The sequence below is a fragment of the Aplidium turbinatum genome, chromosome 4 (genome assembly GCF_918807975.1).
Source record: "Aplidium turbinatum chromosome 4, kaAplTurb1.1, whole genome shotgun sequence".
NCBI classification, from domain to species: Eukaryota; Metazoa; Chordata; class Ascidiacea; order Aplousobranchia; family Polyclinidae; genus Aplidium; species Aplidium turbinatum.
In genome coordinates, this window is record NC_137475.1 from 5,043,615 (window position 1) to 5,059,476 (window position 15,862).

Consider the following 15,862-nt stretch of genomic DNA (forward strand, 5'->3'; position numbering starts at 1 on the left):
GTCTTCATCTGGAAGAGCCACCAGTGCTTCAACAAAACTTTCAAACGAGGAAAAACTTTGGTTGCTAGTTTCATATTTTCTGAAAACACAAGTTTAAGATTAAAATAATGTCGGATTATAAATGCTGGTTGTTTGATTTCTTAAACGTATTAGAAACTGTAACTATGGTATTACTACGCCCAACAGTGGGCTATCACAGGTCTACAAAAACTGAAATCAGCCTTCCACTTAAACAAACGGGAAGCGAAGCGTGAGCTCAAGATCAACACCGATGGAAAAACCCTGCCCTTCTGCCCAAACCCTAAATATCTAGGGGTAGTCCTGAACAGGTCACTTACCGTCAGCATTTGGAGTCACTACGCAAAAAGATCTCAACACGCACAGCTTTGCTAAGGCGTCTGGCCGGCTCAGGCTGGGGAGCCGGAGTCGATACTCTGCGCAATTGCCATGCGCATTGCCATCATTGCGCTAGTTTATGCTCCAGCAGAATACTGTGCACCTCTCTGGAGCCGCAGTGCCTACTGCCATCAAATCGACACTGCCATAAACGACGCCTTGCGTATCGTGACAGGATGCCTGCGACCTATACCATCGGAAAATCTCCCTGTCCTTGCAGGCATCCAACCAGCTGAGCTTCGTCGCGAAGAAGCTATCCTGTCTCTTTCTCGTCGCGCTACGAACCCCAACCACTTACTCTACTCAAGTCTCTATGAGTCTGTGAACGAGAAAACTCAGCGACTGAAATCGAGACACCCATTTGTACGTGCCGCACAACTCCTGATGAAAACCGCGGAAGACCAATCCATCAGTGCGGCTACCTGGGCGGACCACCAATGGAGCTCGGAGTGGAAGAAGAACTCCTCAAGACTCCAAAGTTTCCTCTCCGACACCAGCAACCACCCAACCGGAATGCATTTGCCAAGGAAGGCCTGGGTGCGGCTCAACCGCCTGCGTACTGGCGTCGGACTATTCCGCTCCAACATGCACAAATGGGGGATGACTCCATCCGCGATTTGTGAGTGTGGCAAGGAGGAACAAACCGTAGACCACACCATTTGTAATTGCGCCATCTACTATGCGCCAAATGGTGTGCGTGGTCTGCGTGAATTGGATGACAAATCAATTGAATGGCTGCTCGACACCTGCCCAAACATCTAGACCGCGTCGCCGCCACTGCCCAAGGGTGGTAAAAGGCAGAGCCCCTCGACCCTTGGAGTGGCGAAGAAGGTTCAAACGAAGAAGCTTATGAAATGAATAGTCACCTGGTCGCCAATGAGTTTTGTCAAAGCCAGCAAAGTCAAGAAAAACAGTTTACTGGTAACTTTCAACCGTCTTTCGAAACAAGTATTCTTTAAATATGCTCTACGTAACATTTGCGAACTGTCTTCTGTAGCTGACTGTACCAGCTGCACCACAAAACTTTCTGCAATTTTAAAGTGTATCCGAAACTGCCAGGATTAAGCTCTGCAAGAAGCTTTCCCAGTTCGAAGATTCAATCATTCCAAAAGAACCGCATGTTTAACGCGCTGCAAACTACCGCCCTGGTAGTGTGGTGAGAATAAGGCAGTCACTGCAAGCCTTCGTTTCCTCTTCTTTAAATATTCTTGTTTAAGTAAAAAAAAATTTTTTTAACCTCAATTGGGCTTGAAATCAATAGAAGCCTAAGCAATAATGAGATGATCCATTCCAAAGAGGGTTTTGAAATTTGAGGTATTACAAGTGAATGGACACGGTTACAGCAGAGCCAGAAATATAGCTCCCTCCATAAGTTACTCACCAAGTGAAGGGTAGTAAGTTACCCAGGTAAAAAAAGCCCCAAACCTGATAACATTCATCAAAAATTCGATGATGGCTGACGTAACAATTATATGCTTTTCATTAAGATTATCTGGGAGTGCACACCGGTAGGCGTAGTGAGATTGTGCTTGCTATTAGTTGTGTCTGACTTTGTCTTCACTTCTGAAGTCTGATTTGAACAACTTGTTTGAACAACCTTTATCCATCAAAAACTTTATTTGAACTACATTATTTCAACTAGGAAAATACAAAATTGATATCTTCAATAACATGCAGTGGTCTATACAATTTGAAGGGAAAAGAAAAAAAAATACTGTGGTGCATAATTTGAAAGAAAAATGATAAAACGGTATAATCCTACTTCTTAAAACAAACACGTTTTTTTCCAGCAATCAAACATAAAACTTTTTCATGATTTAGCATGTCGTGTAATGGCGATTAATTTAGTGGATTAGAAAATCACACATTCAGAAGCTGCAACGTAATAATGCCAATTTCAAAAAGAACCATCGATGTGGGGCCTACCCATCAAGCAAAATCCGTCATTGTCACATTGATTTAACGTCTGCAGACATTGAGCCAATGTATGAATGACGGATTTTGCTCTCTGGGAAGCCTACTTAATTATAACCAAAAAGAGCGATCTTTAATATTACAATTTACAAATTCAAAGCTTAGTAATATAGAAATAATTCAACACATTTTGCTGGGCTTACAACACTTTGAAATATTGTTTTTAGCGTAGATTAATATTTTAGAAAGTCAACTTAAAAGCAGTGCTTACCGGCACGTTGCAGTGTGACATTAGCTTTGGCAATTACAACTTTTCTATGAATCTCATGACGCATGCAGTGCAACAAGCAAAAGAATAAAATATATACGCTTTTGGGCACAAAAGCTGAAATCATATACGTCCTCTATAATATTGGTAGGCTACATAGCCCAAACAAAAAATATCGTAATTCGGTGTAGCCTACAGTACATTATTGTCAGCGGTAAAACAATACAAGCAAAAAATAAAACAGAACATAATTGTGATTTAAAAAAATATGTTAGTCCAGAAAATAAAAAAAATACGCTATGTGAACACTTTTTTGTGAGATTAGATCTTAAGCTGACATTAGATTATCTCCTTCCATCGGCCAGCGGTAGTTTCCTCTGCGTCTTCTCAACCGCACGATGGCGCCGTCGATGCTTGAAGCTACCCGTTTGTCCCTGATGTCATCACTGAGACGGAGCCGAGCCAAATGCAGCAAAGCGATATTGCGGCTAGTTGCCCGCATCGATTGTGACAGACCGACATTTGCCTGAATAGATTTACACGTGTAATTGCAATTATTATGCAACAAATATGCTACGCGGAGAAAATTCAACCCTGTTTCACCCTTTGAGGGATTTTATGGTTTTTAGAAAGACACACATTAAGGTTCTTTCTTAATTAAAACTTACCAGTTATTGTACAGGTAGGCTAGTTGAATCAGACTGTTAAGGTAAGTAGTATGTAGCCTAAGTAAGATGTATGTGCTTGATTGTACTGTAATTAGCCTAAATAAAACATCAAGTTCAAACCTTAATTTGGTAGAAGTTTATTTGGAAGGTTCAAGTGTTCAATCCATAACTTACCATTGGTTTGCAAATATTTGCAACTTACAAGGTTAAAATTAGTAGTGTAATTGCACAAACACATCACTTATAATGTGACCACAAAAATTAAAACAGTCATAACAGTGTCATATGGTCTGCGCTGTTATCCGTCGCCAATACATGCTACTTTCTGCGTTTAGCAATAGACTGAGCTTTAAGGAAGCCAATGAAAAGAAGTGTATGAAATTTTTATTCGCATAATTGAAAAATTGAACATACTACTTTAAAATTGTTGTTAGTTTGAGTCTTCATCTTGGAATTGAAAATGTTTTGAAAATTTAATCCTGACAGTTTCGCATACATGTAGAGACTTTGAACCACTGACGCAGACGATTCACCTAATAAGGGAACTGATGGGACAAGTTTATACTTGTATGTAGTTTATATTTTTATAATAATCATAAGTTTTTAACTGTAATTATAAAAAAAAAGAACTGTCATTATGGATTGACTTAAAAATTAAATGAGGCTGTTCACCAGGCATTTAATTGAATAATATGAGGCGTTTTACTGGTGCACTGTATACAGAACTGTATACATCTGGATTGTCACTATATACATTAGGGTGCCACAGGCGCCCCTCAAAAATTAAAATTGCGTCCGATACACCTGAACTTTTTTTTATATGTGACACTTAGTAAAAAAAGCATGTGTGAGAAATTTCAATAAGTTTTGATAAAATTTGGACGTGCAGATTAGGTTTAAAGTTGTTAAAGGTAAATTTTCACAATTTCAATAGTAAAACCCTCTCTAGATCATCAAAACTCAGACATTTCTTCTTAGTTACGGAGTATTTAAACTTCGAACACTTTCTGGTGAACTTACTTACTAATTTACAATCGTACAGACCATGTGTCAATTGTATATGTTCAACAATTTATGAAAAATGCCTAAAAATATGAGGTTTCATGCATTATAAAAAAGGATCCATGTAAAGAAAATGCCTATTGAAATGAAATTACTACAGCATTTGAAGAATCAAAAGTAGGCTACATTCATTAACTAATCGTTTTTGTTTATTGAAAACTTTTTGGTCTTTGAAGATCAAAATCTCAGCTATGTTTGTACGGAACTTGGACTCAAAAACAAAAATTTGGATCTTTACACACTAAACATAGTCAGTAAAAACGTAACACAGAAAGATAAACACAAAGCAGAAAGCACAATGCTTAGAGTCCGGACATCCACTACTTAACAACAAAACCACAATAGCGTAAAATTTATGGAGGCCTACATTTATTTTAACGCTTGCAATAATAGTGAAATGGAAAGGTAAAATGGCAATTAATAACACACAACTATCTAGTATCTAATTACAAAGTAAAATGCAGCATAATAGGCTACTGGTATGCTATGACAGGCTGCAAATAATGCTGATTGCAACGTTGTGTAAGCTGACAACACTTTATGGAGTTATACAGTCAGTAGGCCTACTTTGACAATTACATGGTTAAAACCCATGTGCCCTCAGACTGCAGTTGTCGAGTACGTTCATTAGGTAATACCTTCCTCGCATTTTCGACTACTTGGAGAATGTTTTGGTAGCGTTCTTCAAGGTTTGAAGTTGACAAGAAGTCATGGGCCAACTTGACGCCTCGCTCAGAGGCATCATTAACGACTCTGAAAGCATCAACTTTCTTTTTCGCCTCAACATATGTAAACCACCATGATACATAGAAATAAACTGTAAATTGTAGAAACCTCTTTAACTTTTCGAGTTGAGATGCTTTCATGATGGCATTTTTTGGGGGCAATTTATGAATTTCGTCTTGTAAGAGCACAATTTTCAGTGAATAGCCTATAGCCTATAAGTTTGCTCATCCACCTGGCTCTGTGTAATGCACCAGGTCTTTGGAGAGACACATCCTTACTGGTAGGTGGCTCAATGTTTAAGTACAATTGATACAAATTCAAAAGTTCTAATTAGTCGCTTCTTAAAACTTTGGATGATTCTGGATGGAGCTTCATCTGATTTATCAGCTCAGACAATTCTTCCCGCTTGCTGGCAAGCAGATCAATTTCCTCGTGCGATTTTGATGTATGAAAACAACCTGATGCGCTATCAGAAAGAGTTTGAAAATTGCTTTTAAAGCGTTGAAATATGGAAATGTTGGGTCCATTGCTGCTTTCTATTTTGAGTTCTTCCCAAACATGCGTCAGTATTATCTCCCCAATATGATGCCTGCATGCTGCCCAAAGTAGGCCTTTTCCAAGATGATCTTGTATTTGGATACAGGCAGTGCTGTATTTGAGGGTATACGGCGGTATACGCAGTATACTCTTTGCTTTTTCGAGCAATTATGGTATACCCTCTGGTTTTCCAAAGAGAGTGCTTATGCTATCCTTACTGATTCTTGACAACTACTAACTAACTACTTAACCATTTGAGGACCAATGGTACCTGGGTGTACCATGAACTTAATTCCGTACTCGTATAATTTTGATGTTGATAATTCATGTTATGGTAGAATAAAGACTATTTTGTAAGTTGTGTATTATTTATCATTTTGGAAAATCTGACAGTATACCCTGTGCTTTTTTTACGAATACAGCACTGGATACAGGCCGCAGTTTTGTGGCCCGTATTGCTACTTGTGGTGTCAAACACCATTGCAGCAAGACATGCAGTACAGTTCCAATTGTTTAACAATTCTATGCTTGCATTGGCTATTTGCTTTCCGTTTGGATCGGATGTTTGTGCAGGCAAATAAGGAACACCAAGCAGTTTTGAGCCTCCAATACCTGATAGTAATATCGGAAGCCTTTATTCCAAGACCCTGGGTGAGGTCAAGCCAGCTATGTTGATTCAATGTTGCAAGATGGTGAATCAATGTAACAGGCGCGGAGCTGTCATGCTTGACCTCAATTGAGATCTTGACATACTGGCACTGGTCTCCTAACCTTATTCTTGAATTTACCTTGTTTCAACGTTGAGAAAAAGATGAGAAATAGCAAAAAAACTGATGTTCAAACTAGGGAAATCCCCTAATTTTACTGTATTTCAGTTTAAACTTTCGTTTTCAATCTGCACATCCAATTTTTGTCCAATCTCAATCAAACTTTGCAAAGTGCCTTAATATGTGAAATGTCACACCAGAAAAAAAGTTCAGGTGATTTCGGCCACATGAGGGCGCCTGTGGCACCCTAATATACATGTTGTGATAGTTTAGCTTAATTAGCACCAATAGAACGTCTCATATTATAAATTGACTTAATTATCACCTCGATGAGGTTATGAGCTTCCGGTAGCTGGGAGCCGACGTGACGTTGGTAAACCTTCACGATTGGCCTCGTCAGTTTCTCTCTCGATGTTAGATCGTTGGACGAGATGGGTCCGAGAGAATATCCCTGAGCTTTTTCTGTCATATCAAAATGACGCTGCGATCTATGAATGGCGGCTCGATTTTCGCCATGATTCACTTGCAGATGTTGCTGAAAACGAGATACATGGAAGTTAGAAACAGTCATGCAATTTTGCGACACAGCCTCAAAAAATGGAAACGACAGTTGCAATCCAAAATAATTACAAGCTCATAGCTCATTGAGTCAACGAATTTCTACAAAACGTTTACAGCAGGACATAGATCAAAAAAAAACAAACTTGGATCAAAACTAGTGTGCTGCTAAGAGTGAACAAAGAAAATTGTTGATTGTTTCTCTCAATTTGGTTTAGATGGAATCTATTTTACGATAGAACCACACAAACCGCTTACACGAAGAGTGACAGTCTCAGCTATTTTCTGAGTCATTCCGTTGTTCACGGTCAAGTGCGCCATCTTCTGTTCAGACACGCATCTGAAAGCAACAAAATGTCTTTGAGTGTTCAATTTTTAAAATTATTTGCATTTTTGTTTCAGGAAAAAGTAAATCTTTGCTTGTCCATTTGCCAAAACTATCACGATGTTTCTTTCAGTTTCATTGTAGAACAAACTACTTGATTATTGCGAACCTGTCAATGCATTCTCTTATCTCTCGACGCAGGGCGCTCGAGCTTTGGCGCGCGTCAACAGAACTCTGGATGGCTTCTGCAGCCTCTGGAGTGTAAGGTCCAATGGGGTCTGGCTCAGGGGTGCTTGGAACTTCGTATGCCCTGAAATTACAAAGAGCCTATCATAACTTTAAGCTTTATGACTTAGCCGGGCAATTAAATTCAAAATTGGAATGGAAAAAGTTTTCTGTCAATTAGCGGTTTGTCTATTGCCTTTTTAAAATATATTTTACTTTTCAACAGACATTGTGCAAGTTTTTTACAACAAAGGTATAGGTTTTTCTAACAGTCACTTTCGATAAAAAGTTTGATATTAAATTTATCAAAAAACTGCATCTTAGCCATTGGATTATCTGCCGATGCGGAAATCAGAAAACATTCTTTAAATTCTGAAGCGCCTATCAGTAGCTACTGTTGTTGATAAATCTTTCTTCCTTCAAAACGCATCTGTGCAAAAATGGTTGTGTTAACTGTAGGATAACTAAATTGTTACAAGACACAAAGCAGCTACTAAACATCTGCGCATATTTGTGTTAAAAGCGGACAAATTAGGTTTCATTATTGCTAAGAATTACATAAATTTAAAAATAAAAAGCTCTTAATTAGAATTGTAAACAGTTGACAAAGAAAAAGCCACTTGAAAAGCTTGATGATGCCAACACAAACAAGTGCAAGGGCTATCAAGTAGATTCAAGTGGGCTTCACACAACACAACTAGGTGTCGAGGGGCGTCCTGGTGTCAATGACGCATAAGTGTTTGTTACATAGGCTAAATTTGTGGCTTACGGCATACTGGTTGAATAGATTGGTGAAAATAACAAAGTTATATTTGGCTTAGGCCGTATTGCTGCTAAAAATAACTTCTATCAAACTTAGTTATAGCCCAACCATACACTGATTCTAATAAAGAAAAACACTAATCGATATTTCTTAATCCGTGTAGCCTATGGGTAACGAATTTTGTCCGGTAAGCTCTGATTAAAACTACAACAAAAGTAAACAAAAACTTCAAAGTAAACGAAGATGTTTTTTTTTCAGGTGTGTCGTTCATTATTGCTCGTATTTTGCTGGATTTCAGTTCTGGCAACATTGTAAGTCAAGATATCTGATTTCTAACGACTTGAATTATAAAATTTGTACCTCAAAAAAAAAATCATGCACAAAATTTTATCTTACGATTTTCAGATAATTTTTAAGTTGATGAAAGCTTATTGATCAACTATGTACAAATTTTATTGTGTTAGATTAGCAAAGTTCATGTGTATTGTTACCCTGCAGAAAGTTGCCCAGATACACTCGGAGGTCTAGATTGTTGTCCACCAGAAGCTGGCCTAGCAGATGACACAGCGTGATTGACTAGATCCATGACCCTGCTTCTCTCCTGCAATGTGTCGTTTAGTCGCTTCCGACAACTCGCAAGAACCTAAAGAAGGAAGTGAAAACAATGACGACTCGAGCTTTGCACGAACTACCTCAGAAAAGGGAGTAAGAAAAAAAAAAAACTTTACAAAGTTCATCATCATGCCAGTCAGCAAGCCAGTGATAAATTATTCTTGACTAATCTTAAAATATTTAATTCTTTTGATAAGAATTGAGAAGTGGTAATTACAAATTCGTTTCTGTAGTAGTAGTAGCCTGTCATGATCTCAACGGTAAACTGATATTGCTGAATGCATGCTGGACTTTAATGCAATTACTTCCAGTCTCAAGGAAACCAACTGCAAATTCGGAGTCTAATAGGCTAGAAAATGAAGATGCACGCTCCCAATATGTAAACACTAGCACTACGCTTTGACAATTGACATGGGAGCTATAACTTACTTGCAATTGCTTCTGAGTGGCTCTTAATTCCGCTTCAAGTGTACGTTTAATGCGCAACAGAGAAAGTCGTTCAGTGCTCAGTAAATCATCCGCACCATCTGGAATCTGTGATGCAAAATTGGTTCAACAACAAATTAACAAAATTAGACCACAAACATTCTTTGATACAAAACCAATAATTCTCAAAAGATGAAGATAGGCTACTAAAGGGGAAGAAAGTTCAATCCGCTTCAAAATTTGTTGTTTGTCTTTCTCGAAAACATTAATTAAACGTTTGAAAGTATAAAATGTTACCATCATTACAATGCTGGCATCATGGAAAATAAAAGTAGATTTTGTTCCTCCGAAACCAACTTATAAAAATTTGTACCATGCATTTCCAATCAACAAAACAAAACATTATTCTATACTTCACTTATTCCATGGTAAAATTTAGTTGCATTCTTGAACTAGGCTAACAATGACATAGAAAACAAACCAGGTCATCAATTCATAACTTGTCAGTGAAGACAAAGAATATAGTAACTTGCTGACACAAACATTCATTTGCCAGATAACGTTTAAAACATAATAAACGACATCAAGATCACGCTGGGAATAGACAGACAAATGCTAAAATTTAAAATTAACCACTTGACTATTGCAGTGAATGAGTAGCCTACTTATATTCTGTCCCATTGTATTATATTGTGCTTATGAATGATTATTTTTTCTAAAGTTTCTTGAAGCAATAAACTGGTTTAAAAATTTAAAGTTGTCAAACAAACAATACACGTTTTCTTTTGAGAGGGCAGCAAATATAATAATTTGCCTCTAGCCGAGAATACCTACTGAGACTCGAAGGAAAATGAACTAATTTCAATAGACTTAAATGATGAGATCTACAAGGTCAGGCATTAAAATCAAACCAGTTCCGTGGACGACATAACAAAGCCTAAGCCATGTAAGTGTGGCCACATTTACAAACGGTCATTTAATGTAGATAGAATTGTAAAACAACATCAATTAGTCCATGAAATTCAAAGAGAAAAAGCACCAATGTGCTTGCAACAAAACTATTATTATGACATTATGATCATTATAAGCGAACATATTAAAAAGTTGAATTGTCTGGTAAAAAAAGTACGGTAGGCATTTATCAGGAATTAGAGTTTTATTGCCATCAATGTTGTTTTAAAGCCTGGATTAAAAAGCTTAAGCGTCCTTTACTGGCCGACCTTTACAAAGGATTGTTATTTTCAAAAGTGCAAACAAAGGAAGTATGTCTTGAAAAGAGAGATAATATGACTTAAAGAATTTCCAAAGCATTTGTGATGGTTTGATACAAGTAATTTGATATTATTACACTGATAGAGATTATGATACAAAGATCAACTAGCTTGAAATGGCTTTGTTGAGGTGTCAATCAATTAAGTATTGCAGCAACCAAATCTCCATAAAACCCTGGACTGTGATAAAAAACAAAATGTAACAGAAAATTTTAACGTTTTGCACAATCAATTTATCATCTTTGAAAAGTGATGTAGACCTGATGCTCATTGTTGCTCACATGCTTGATGACAATTTAAACGCTGGCATTGTGCATCAACAAAATCATTTATATAGGCTTAGAAAATAATATTCCAAGCCCCAAAACGAGTCTTGTAGGTTTTAAACTTCTTATTGCACTCTTGCAGCATAGAAAAAAAAACTGCATCTCAGATTATATGGCAGTGACTCAAATAGTAAGACCTAATACATAATTTAAAATCTCCACAAAAACAAAGGCTTCAAAAGGAAAAAAATTCTTTAATTGAATATGAAAATTGCAATTTTTTGTAGCCTTCTGTAAAGAAAACAGTCTTTGCTGCTATGCAATACATGTTCTCATTGTATGCTTTTTAAGAAAAAAGCCTCCACATTGTTACCTGTGTGGCCGAGCAGTAAGAGTATCTATGCAACATTCAAAAGGATATCTGTTTATCTGTTCGACAGTGTTCCCGAGCAGCTGTGTCTTGGCAAAACATTTAATGGCATGCCAAAGTAATGGGAGGAGCTGACTCCGAATATCCATCCAGTCACCAATGTGTTAGTAGTGTAGATACTGTGTGAGTTTGTGTTATCGCATTAAGCAGAAAGTAAGTTATGTCTATGTTTTTTCAATGCTTTTGAACATGTTTTTGTATAGTGTAGCTTGTCCAACTCAAAAGCAAAACATTGCATAGATCCTGTCAAATACCATTTTAAAAATATAGCTTTCTGGTATCTTAGAAAATTTCAGTTTCAAATAGCCATAGATGGTAGTATAGCTGATTAAAACTATTTTTTAACCAGACATTTTTTTAAAAAATAATGAGAAATTCATATCTACAATTTTGCCATATTTTAGATGAATTGTTATGGGCTACTTGGGAATGACGTATCGGCAAATAAACCAGTTAATATACCAATACAATAATTTCTGAAAGGTACATGAAGTGACTTAAAACCATTTGTAACTTACCTTTTCTCTTGATGGCCTTGAACTTCGTATAAAAACACTGTGTTTATTCACAAGTATATCTTTACGTATATGCTCAAGCGTTTTCTCAAGTGCTTCTTTGCCTCGAATCAGAGATTTAATTTCTTCATTTGTGTCAACTAAATTTTCCCTCAACTTGACAACGACAACTCGTGTTTGACGAACATAGCTGTGTATCTTAGTGTTGCTTTGCAGGGCACAGTTTTCACGAATGGTCGGTAGAGGATCTAACTGCTTTCCTAAATCTGTTCCTTTGTCACTTTTTTGCATAACATTTTGGGAAACTTTAATATTTTTGACAGTTGCATCTCTCCAGCATTCCGGCCCAATTGTAGCAGTTGCAAGAGGAAGTGTAGCCCATGTCCCAGTCGCCATACTTCTTCTCAATAAAGTAAAAATTTGCTTGAAATATCAAAAATGTAATATGGTATTATTGCTTCAATGGTTGCTCATTTGGTAGTTTGGTCAACTTTTTTCACAGCTTCAATGTGAAACATCAATAAAATGTTGAACAGATGTATATCTTATATTATTTCCTTATGCCAGTAAATGTTGATGTTTTTACCAAAGTTTTGCACTGCAATGTGCAGCAGCAGTTCTCTGTAAAAAAAAGTAGATTCAACTACTACCACCTCATTAGCTCAGTGGTTACGCACCAGATTCAAGATCAAGCAGTGCTAGTTCGGCTAGAGTTCAGGACTGCTCTCCATTCAGCGGCACCTATAGTGAATGGAATAATTGATAGGCAACAGCACTTCAACAACTATCGGAAACTCCACTTTGTCAATCTCAATAATTGAGTCTGTGTTAGTGGTTCAAAGCCTCTACAAATATGTGAAACCGCCAGGATTAAATTTTTCCAGTCCGAGAATGAGATCAAATAAATATCAGCCACTCAGGGCTCCTCAAATCTTTTAAATACAAAAAAACTAAATAAGAGTTTAATTCAGCAGTGACTTATAAGAGTTAGACAGTTGATGACTATTTTATACATGCCGAAGAAGAAACATTTATACCTACACTTAAGCATTTATAATAATCATTAGCCTAATCAACAGTTAAAAACTAGTAAAATTAGAAAAATAACTAAAAACCAAGCATTAGGTTATCATGTTGATGATTATAGTTGAACAAAAGCAAAAACGTTAGCAAAAACAAGCAAAAACTCGTTGATCAAACTGTTCATTTTTATACTTGCTATCTTCCTATTGCTATATATACATTCTTCAATAAAACACATGTTGAAATAAACAATTAGGCTATGGAAAAGAACATACAACTATAAAAAAGTCGAAAACATACAAGCTTGATAACTGAACCATAGAAATTTAGTTCTAACTACAAATCTGATCATGTAGAAAACCAATGCTAAAATCCTTCAATTAACTACAGTACCTTTTTAGGCTTTCATTTAGTCCTTGGCATTCAGAAGTAAATTGAGCTTAGTAGAGTAAAAAGGTACCGTAGTCTATGCAAATTACGACGTAGACTACCAGTGTAACACAGCTTCGGTTTTGTTTTAGGAAAATTTTTTTGCCACTTACACCCCCTTTCTATTGAAGTAAGGATACACTTATGGGTGTTATGCAACAATGTTATTTGAATGCTTTTGATAAGTAATTCAAGAACACAGGCATGCCCTGCCACTTGCCTATTTTAACAACACAAAAAAAATGCTGAGGAACATTATACCAAGATTTTAAAAAGACAACAGAACGTGCTCTCGATTAAATTTTTATGTTTAATAGAAAAAAAATTACACAAAAACGGTGGTTGAAATGTGCTAAATCCCAGACAAGCACAAGATAGCCTAGCCATCGTTTGCTCGAGCGTTAGCTTTTGTTGCCAAGTAACGAGCTCTTTTCGTTGTAATGACATCGACACACAACAGTGCACATCATTGATTTTCAAATACGCCGACAAATGAGTGCTTGTAAGCGATTCCAAAAGAAAAAGTAATAGGTTGGACTTGAAAACAATACTTTCGTCTAAGCAAAAAGTTCAACAGAAAATCATCAATTTAAAATTTTCAGTCCGAAGTAGCAAAGATTGAAGTGATAAAGTCTGAGTCTTGCCACTAAACTTTCTACTAATTTTAACAAGTTTTATAAGCAATTTTGTTTTGGTCACTTTTTACCCAATTTTTGAACCTATTTTCAAACTGGAATGTATGTTTTTGCTATGAAAATCCATTTTTAATGACTTAATTTGCATCAATGGCTTGTTTTTGAAGAAAGGCTGAGTAGGCTAAAACGGTACTCCAGCCTTCATATCGGTTACTTTGGGGCAGGGGTTGGCGAAAAGTGGAAACAAATCAATTTTATTTTACTTTTCATTGCTGGCGTGAACATGTGGAGAATGATAAAATCAAATACTCAGCAAGACAAGAATTACAGAAAACCGGCTCAGGGTGACTGCACAAACTTAGAAAAAAAGTAATCAAAAACACAAGTACGATACACCTACCGGTATACAAAAAATAAATGCAGTACATAGGCTACTACAGTACTTAAGTCATCATCAAACTTTATTAAGCACGACTAAGAACAATTTAGCATTTTTACTTTTGAACTATTATTCTAATATTTTGCCGTGAAGAACATAACCAATCAAATCATATTGTTGTATTTTTACAAACAAATAACATTTACACAGCACAACTAAGCAAATTAAGATTGCAGACATTGGCTAACACTTTTAAAACTCCAGCACAATGAATTGTTTCAGTATTTTTTGTTTGTTTGTATCTTCTGGTGTTGTTGAAATATTCTAGCCAGAAAAAAGCAGGTAGGGTAATTTTTTTCAGATATAGCTGGGAACCAAATTTCACACCTGAGTGATCACTGTGAAAATCACGGGACTAGTTGTTGATTATTTCGTTCATTATTTCAAAGACAACTACAGTAGGCCTACTAGAAGGACTAGAAGGTACTAGAACAGTGATTCTCAACCTTTTTGTCTTGGTGGACCCCTTTTGGTACCTTCGAAGCGGTCGCGGACCCCTAAAAGTTTTTGGTATATCGCGTCTCCTCATGGAACCATATGTTACATAAGTTTCAAAGCAACACACGTAGAAGAATTTTCTGAATTTGCAACGCACTTGACGATTGATGAGATTGACGAAATTATGTTATGAGCTATATGTTGGCACACAGGATCAACATCGGTAACCTATATGTTCATTTGACGTTTTTCTATAAATTTTATCAAAAGTTACCGGTAATAGAATACGTGCGACCATTAAAAAGAATTTTTCCCTTGTTTTATTTGTAATCAACATTAATTCATTTTAATAACAGTCATTGCAAAACTGTGTGGTGATTGACAGACTGACTGAAGTTTGCATTTCCAAGTTAATCATTGAACAACAATCTGCCGCTACAAAAGAATTAAGTTGAACAAAGCCAAAATAGCCTTATTAAAAGGTTTAAGTGATTTATATGATATTTTTTGTTAAGAAACCAAACCTTTGTGCAATGTCCTTTGCAATTTCAAACGACGCACCAATGCGTTGCGACTTACAGTTTGAGAATCACTATAGGCTAATACATAAACAAAGCACAAAATTTTTTTTAATTTTGTAATTTATCAATCATGCTGAAAACTCGGAAACTTTCACGGACCCCCTGAAATCGATTCACGGACCCCCGGTTGAGAACCACTGTGCTAGAAGGTACTACAGTACTAGAAGGTACTAGAAGGAAAAATAAATGGAAAATGAAATAGGGGCTGACCACCAAGGATTTGGACTAATAGTATCAATGACTGGCCAGGACTTGCTTACAAAACTGTAGAAGAAAAATCTCACAACAGAAGCTTGATGCTTTATTGCCTCCAACCCTGACCAGAGGGAGGAAGTTTTAGGTTGGTTTTGAATCTTTATCCTCGGCCTGACAAAGCCATGATAGGTTATTCCTGGTGGTTTCACATATTTGTAGAGGCTTTTGACGCAGGGCCGGTTACCGAAATTGACAAAGTGAAGTAACTTTGAAATGTTGAAATATTGTTGCCGGGGAATTATTTCATTTATTAGGTGCCGCTGAATGGTGAGCAGTCTTTAGAATGCATTGCTCAAGCGCACACCGCAAGAGTAGAACCAGCGCCGCTTGACC

General features: G+C 36.7%; 1 protein-coding gene across 1 annotated transcript; it reads right to left on the minus strand.

Moving 5' to 3' along the window:
• Positions 1–2,000: 2,000 nt before the first annotated feature.
• On the minus strand, positions 2,001–12,346 carry LOC145768618 (tektin-like protein 1). Its single transcript, XM_082580156.1, has 7 exons — positions 11,733–12,346; positions 9,251–9,355; positions 8,701–8,852; positions 7,391–7,531; positions 7,155–7,236; positions 6,664–6,873; positions 2,001–3,104 (listed from the first exon to the last, which is right to left on the minus strand). Exons 1-7 carry the CDS (start codon positions 12,123–12,125, stop codon positions 2,907–2,909), a joined length of 1,281 nt encoding a protein of 426 aa, XP_082436282.1. The 5' UTR covers positions 12,126–12,346; the 3' UTR covers positions 2,001–2,906.
• Between the last annotated feature and the right edge of the window lie 3,516 nt (positions 12,347–15,862).

Excerpts from the sequence above, each read along its gene's own strand:
- LOC145768618 (XM_082580156.1), bottom strand. The coding sequence starts at position 12,125 with ATGGCGACTGGGACATGGGCTACACTTCCTCTTGCAACTGCTACAATT. Across the intron at positions 9,356-11,732 it reads CAAGGCCATCAAGAGAAAAG|ATTCCAGATGGTGCGGATGA; the intron begins GTAAGTTACAAA and ends TTTGCATCACAG. Across the intron at positions 8,853-9,250 it reads CCACTCAGAAGCAATTGCAA|GTTCTTGCGAGTTGTCGGAA; the intron begins GTAAGTTATAGC and ends TTCCTTCTTTAG.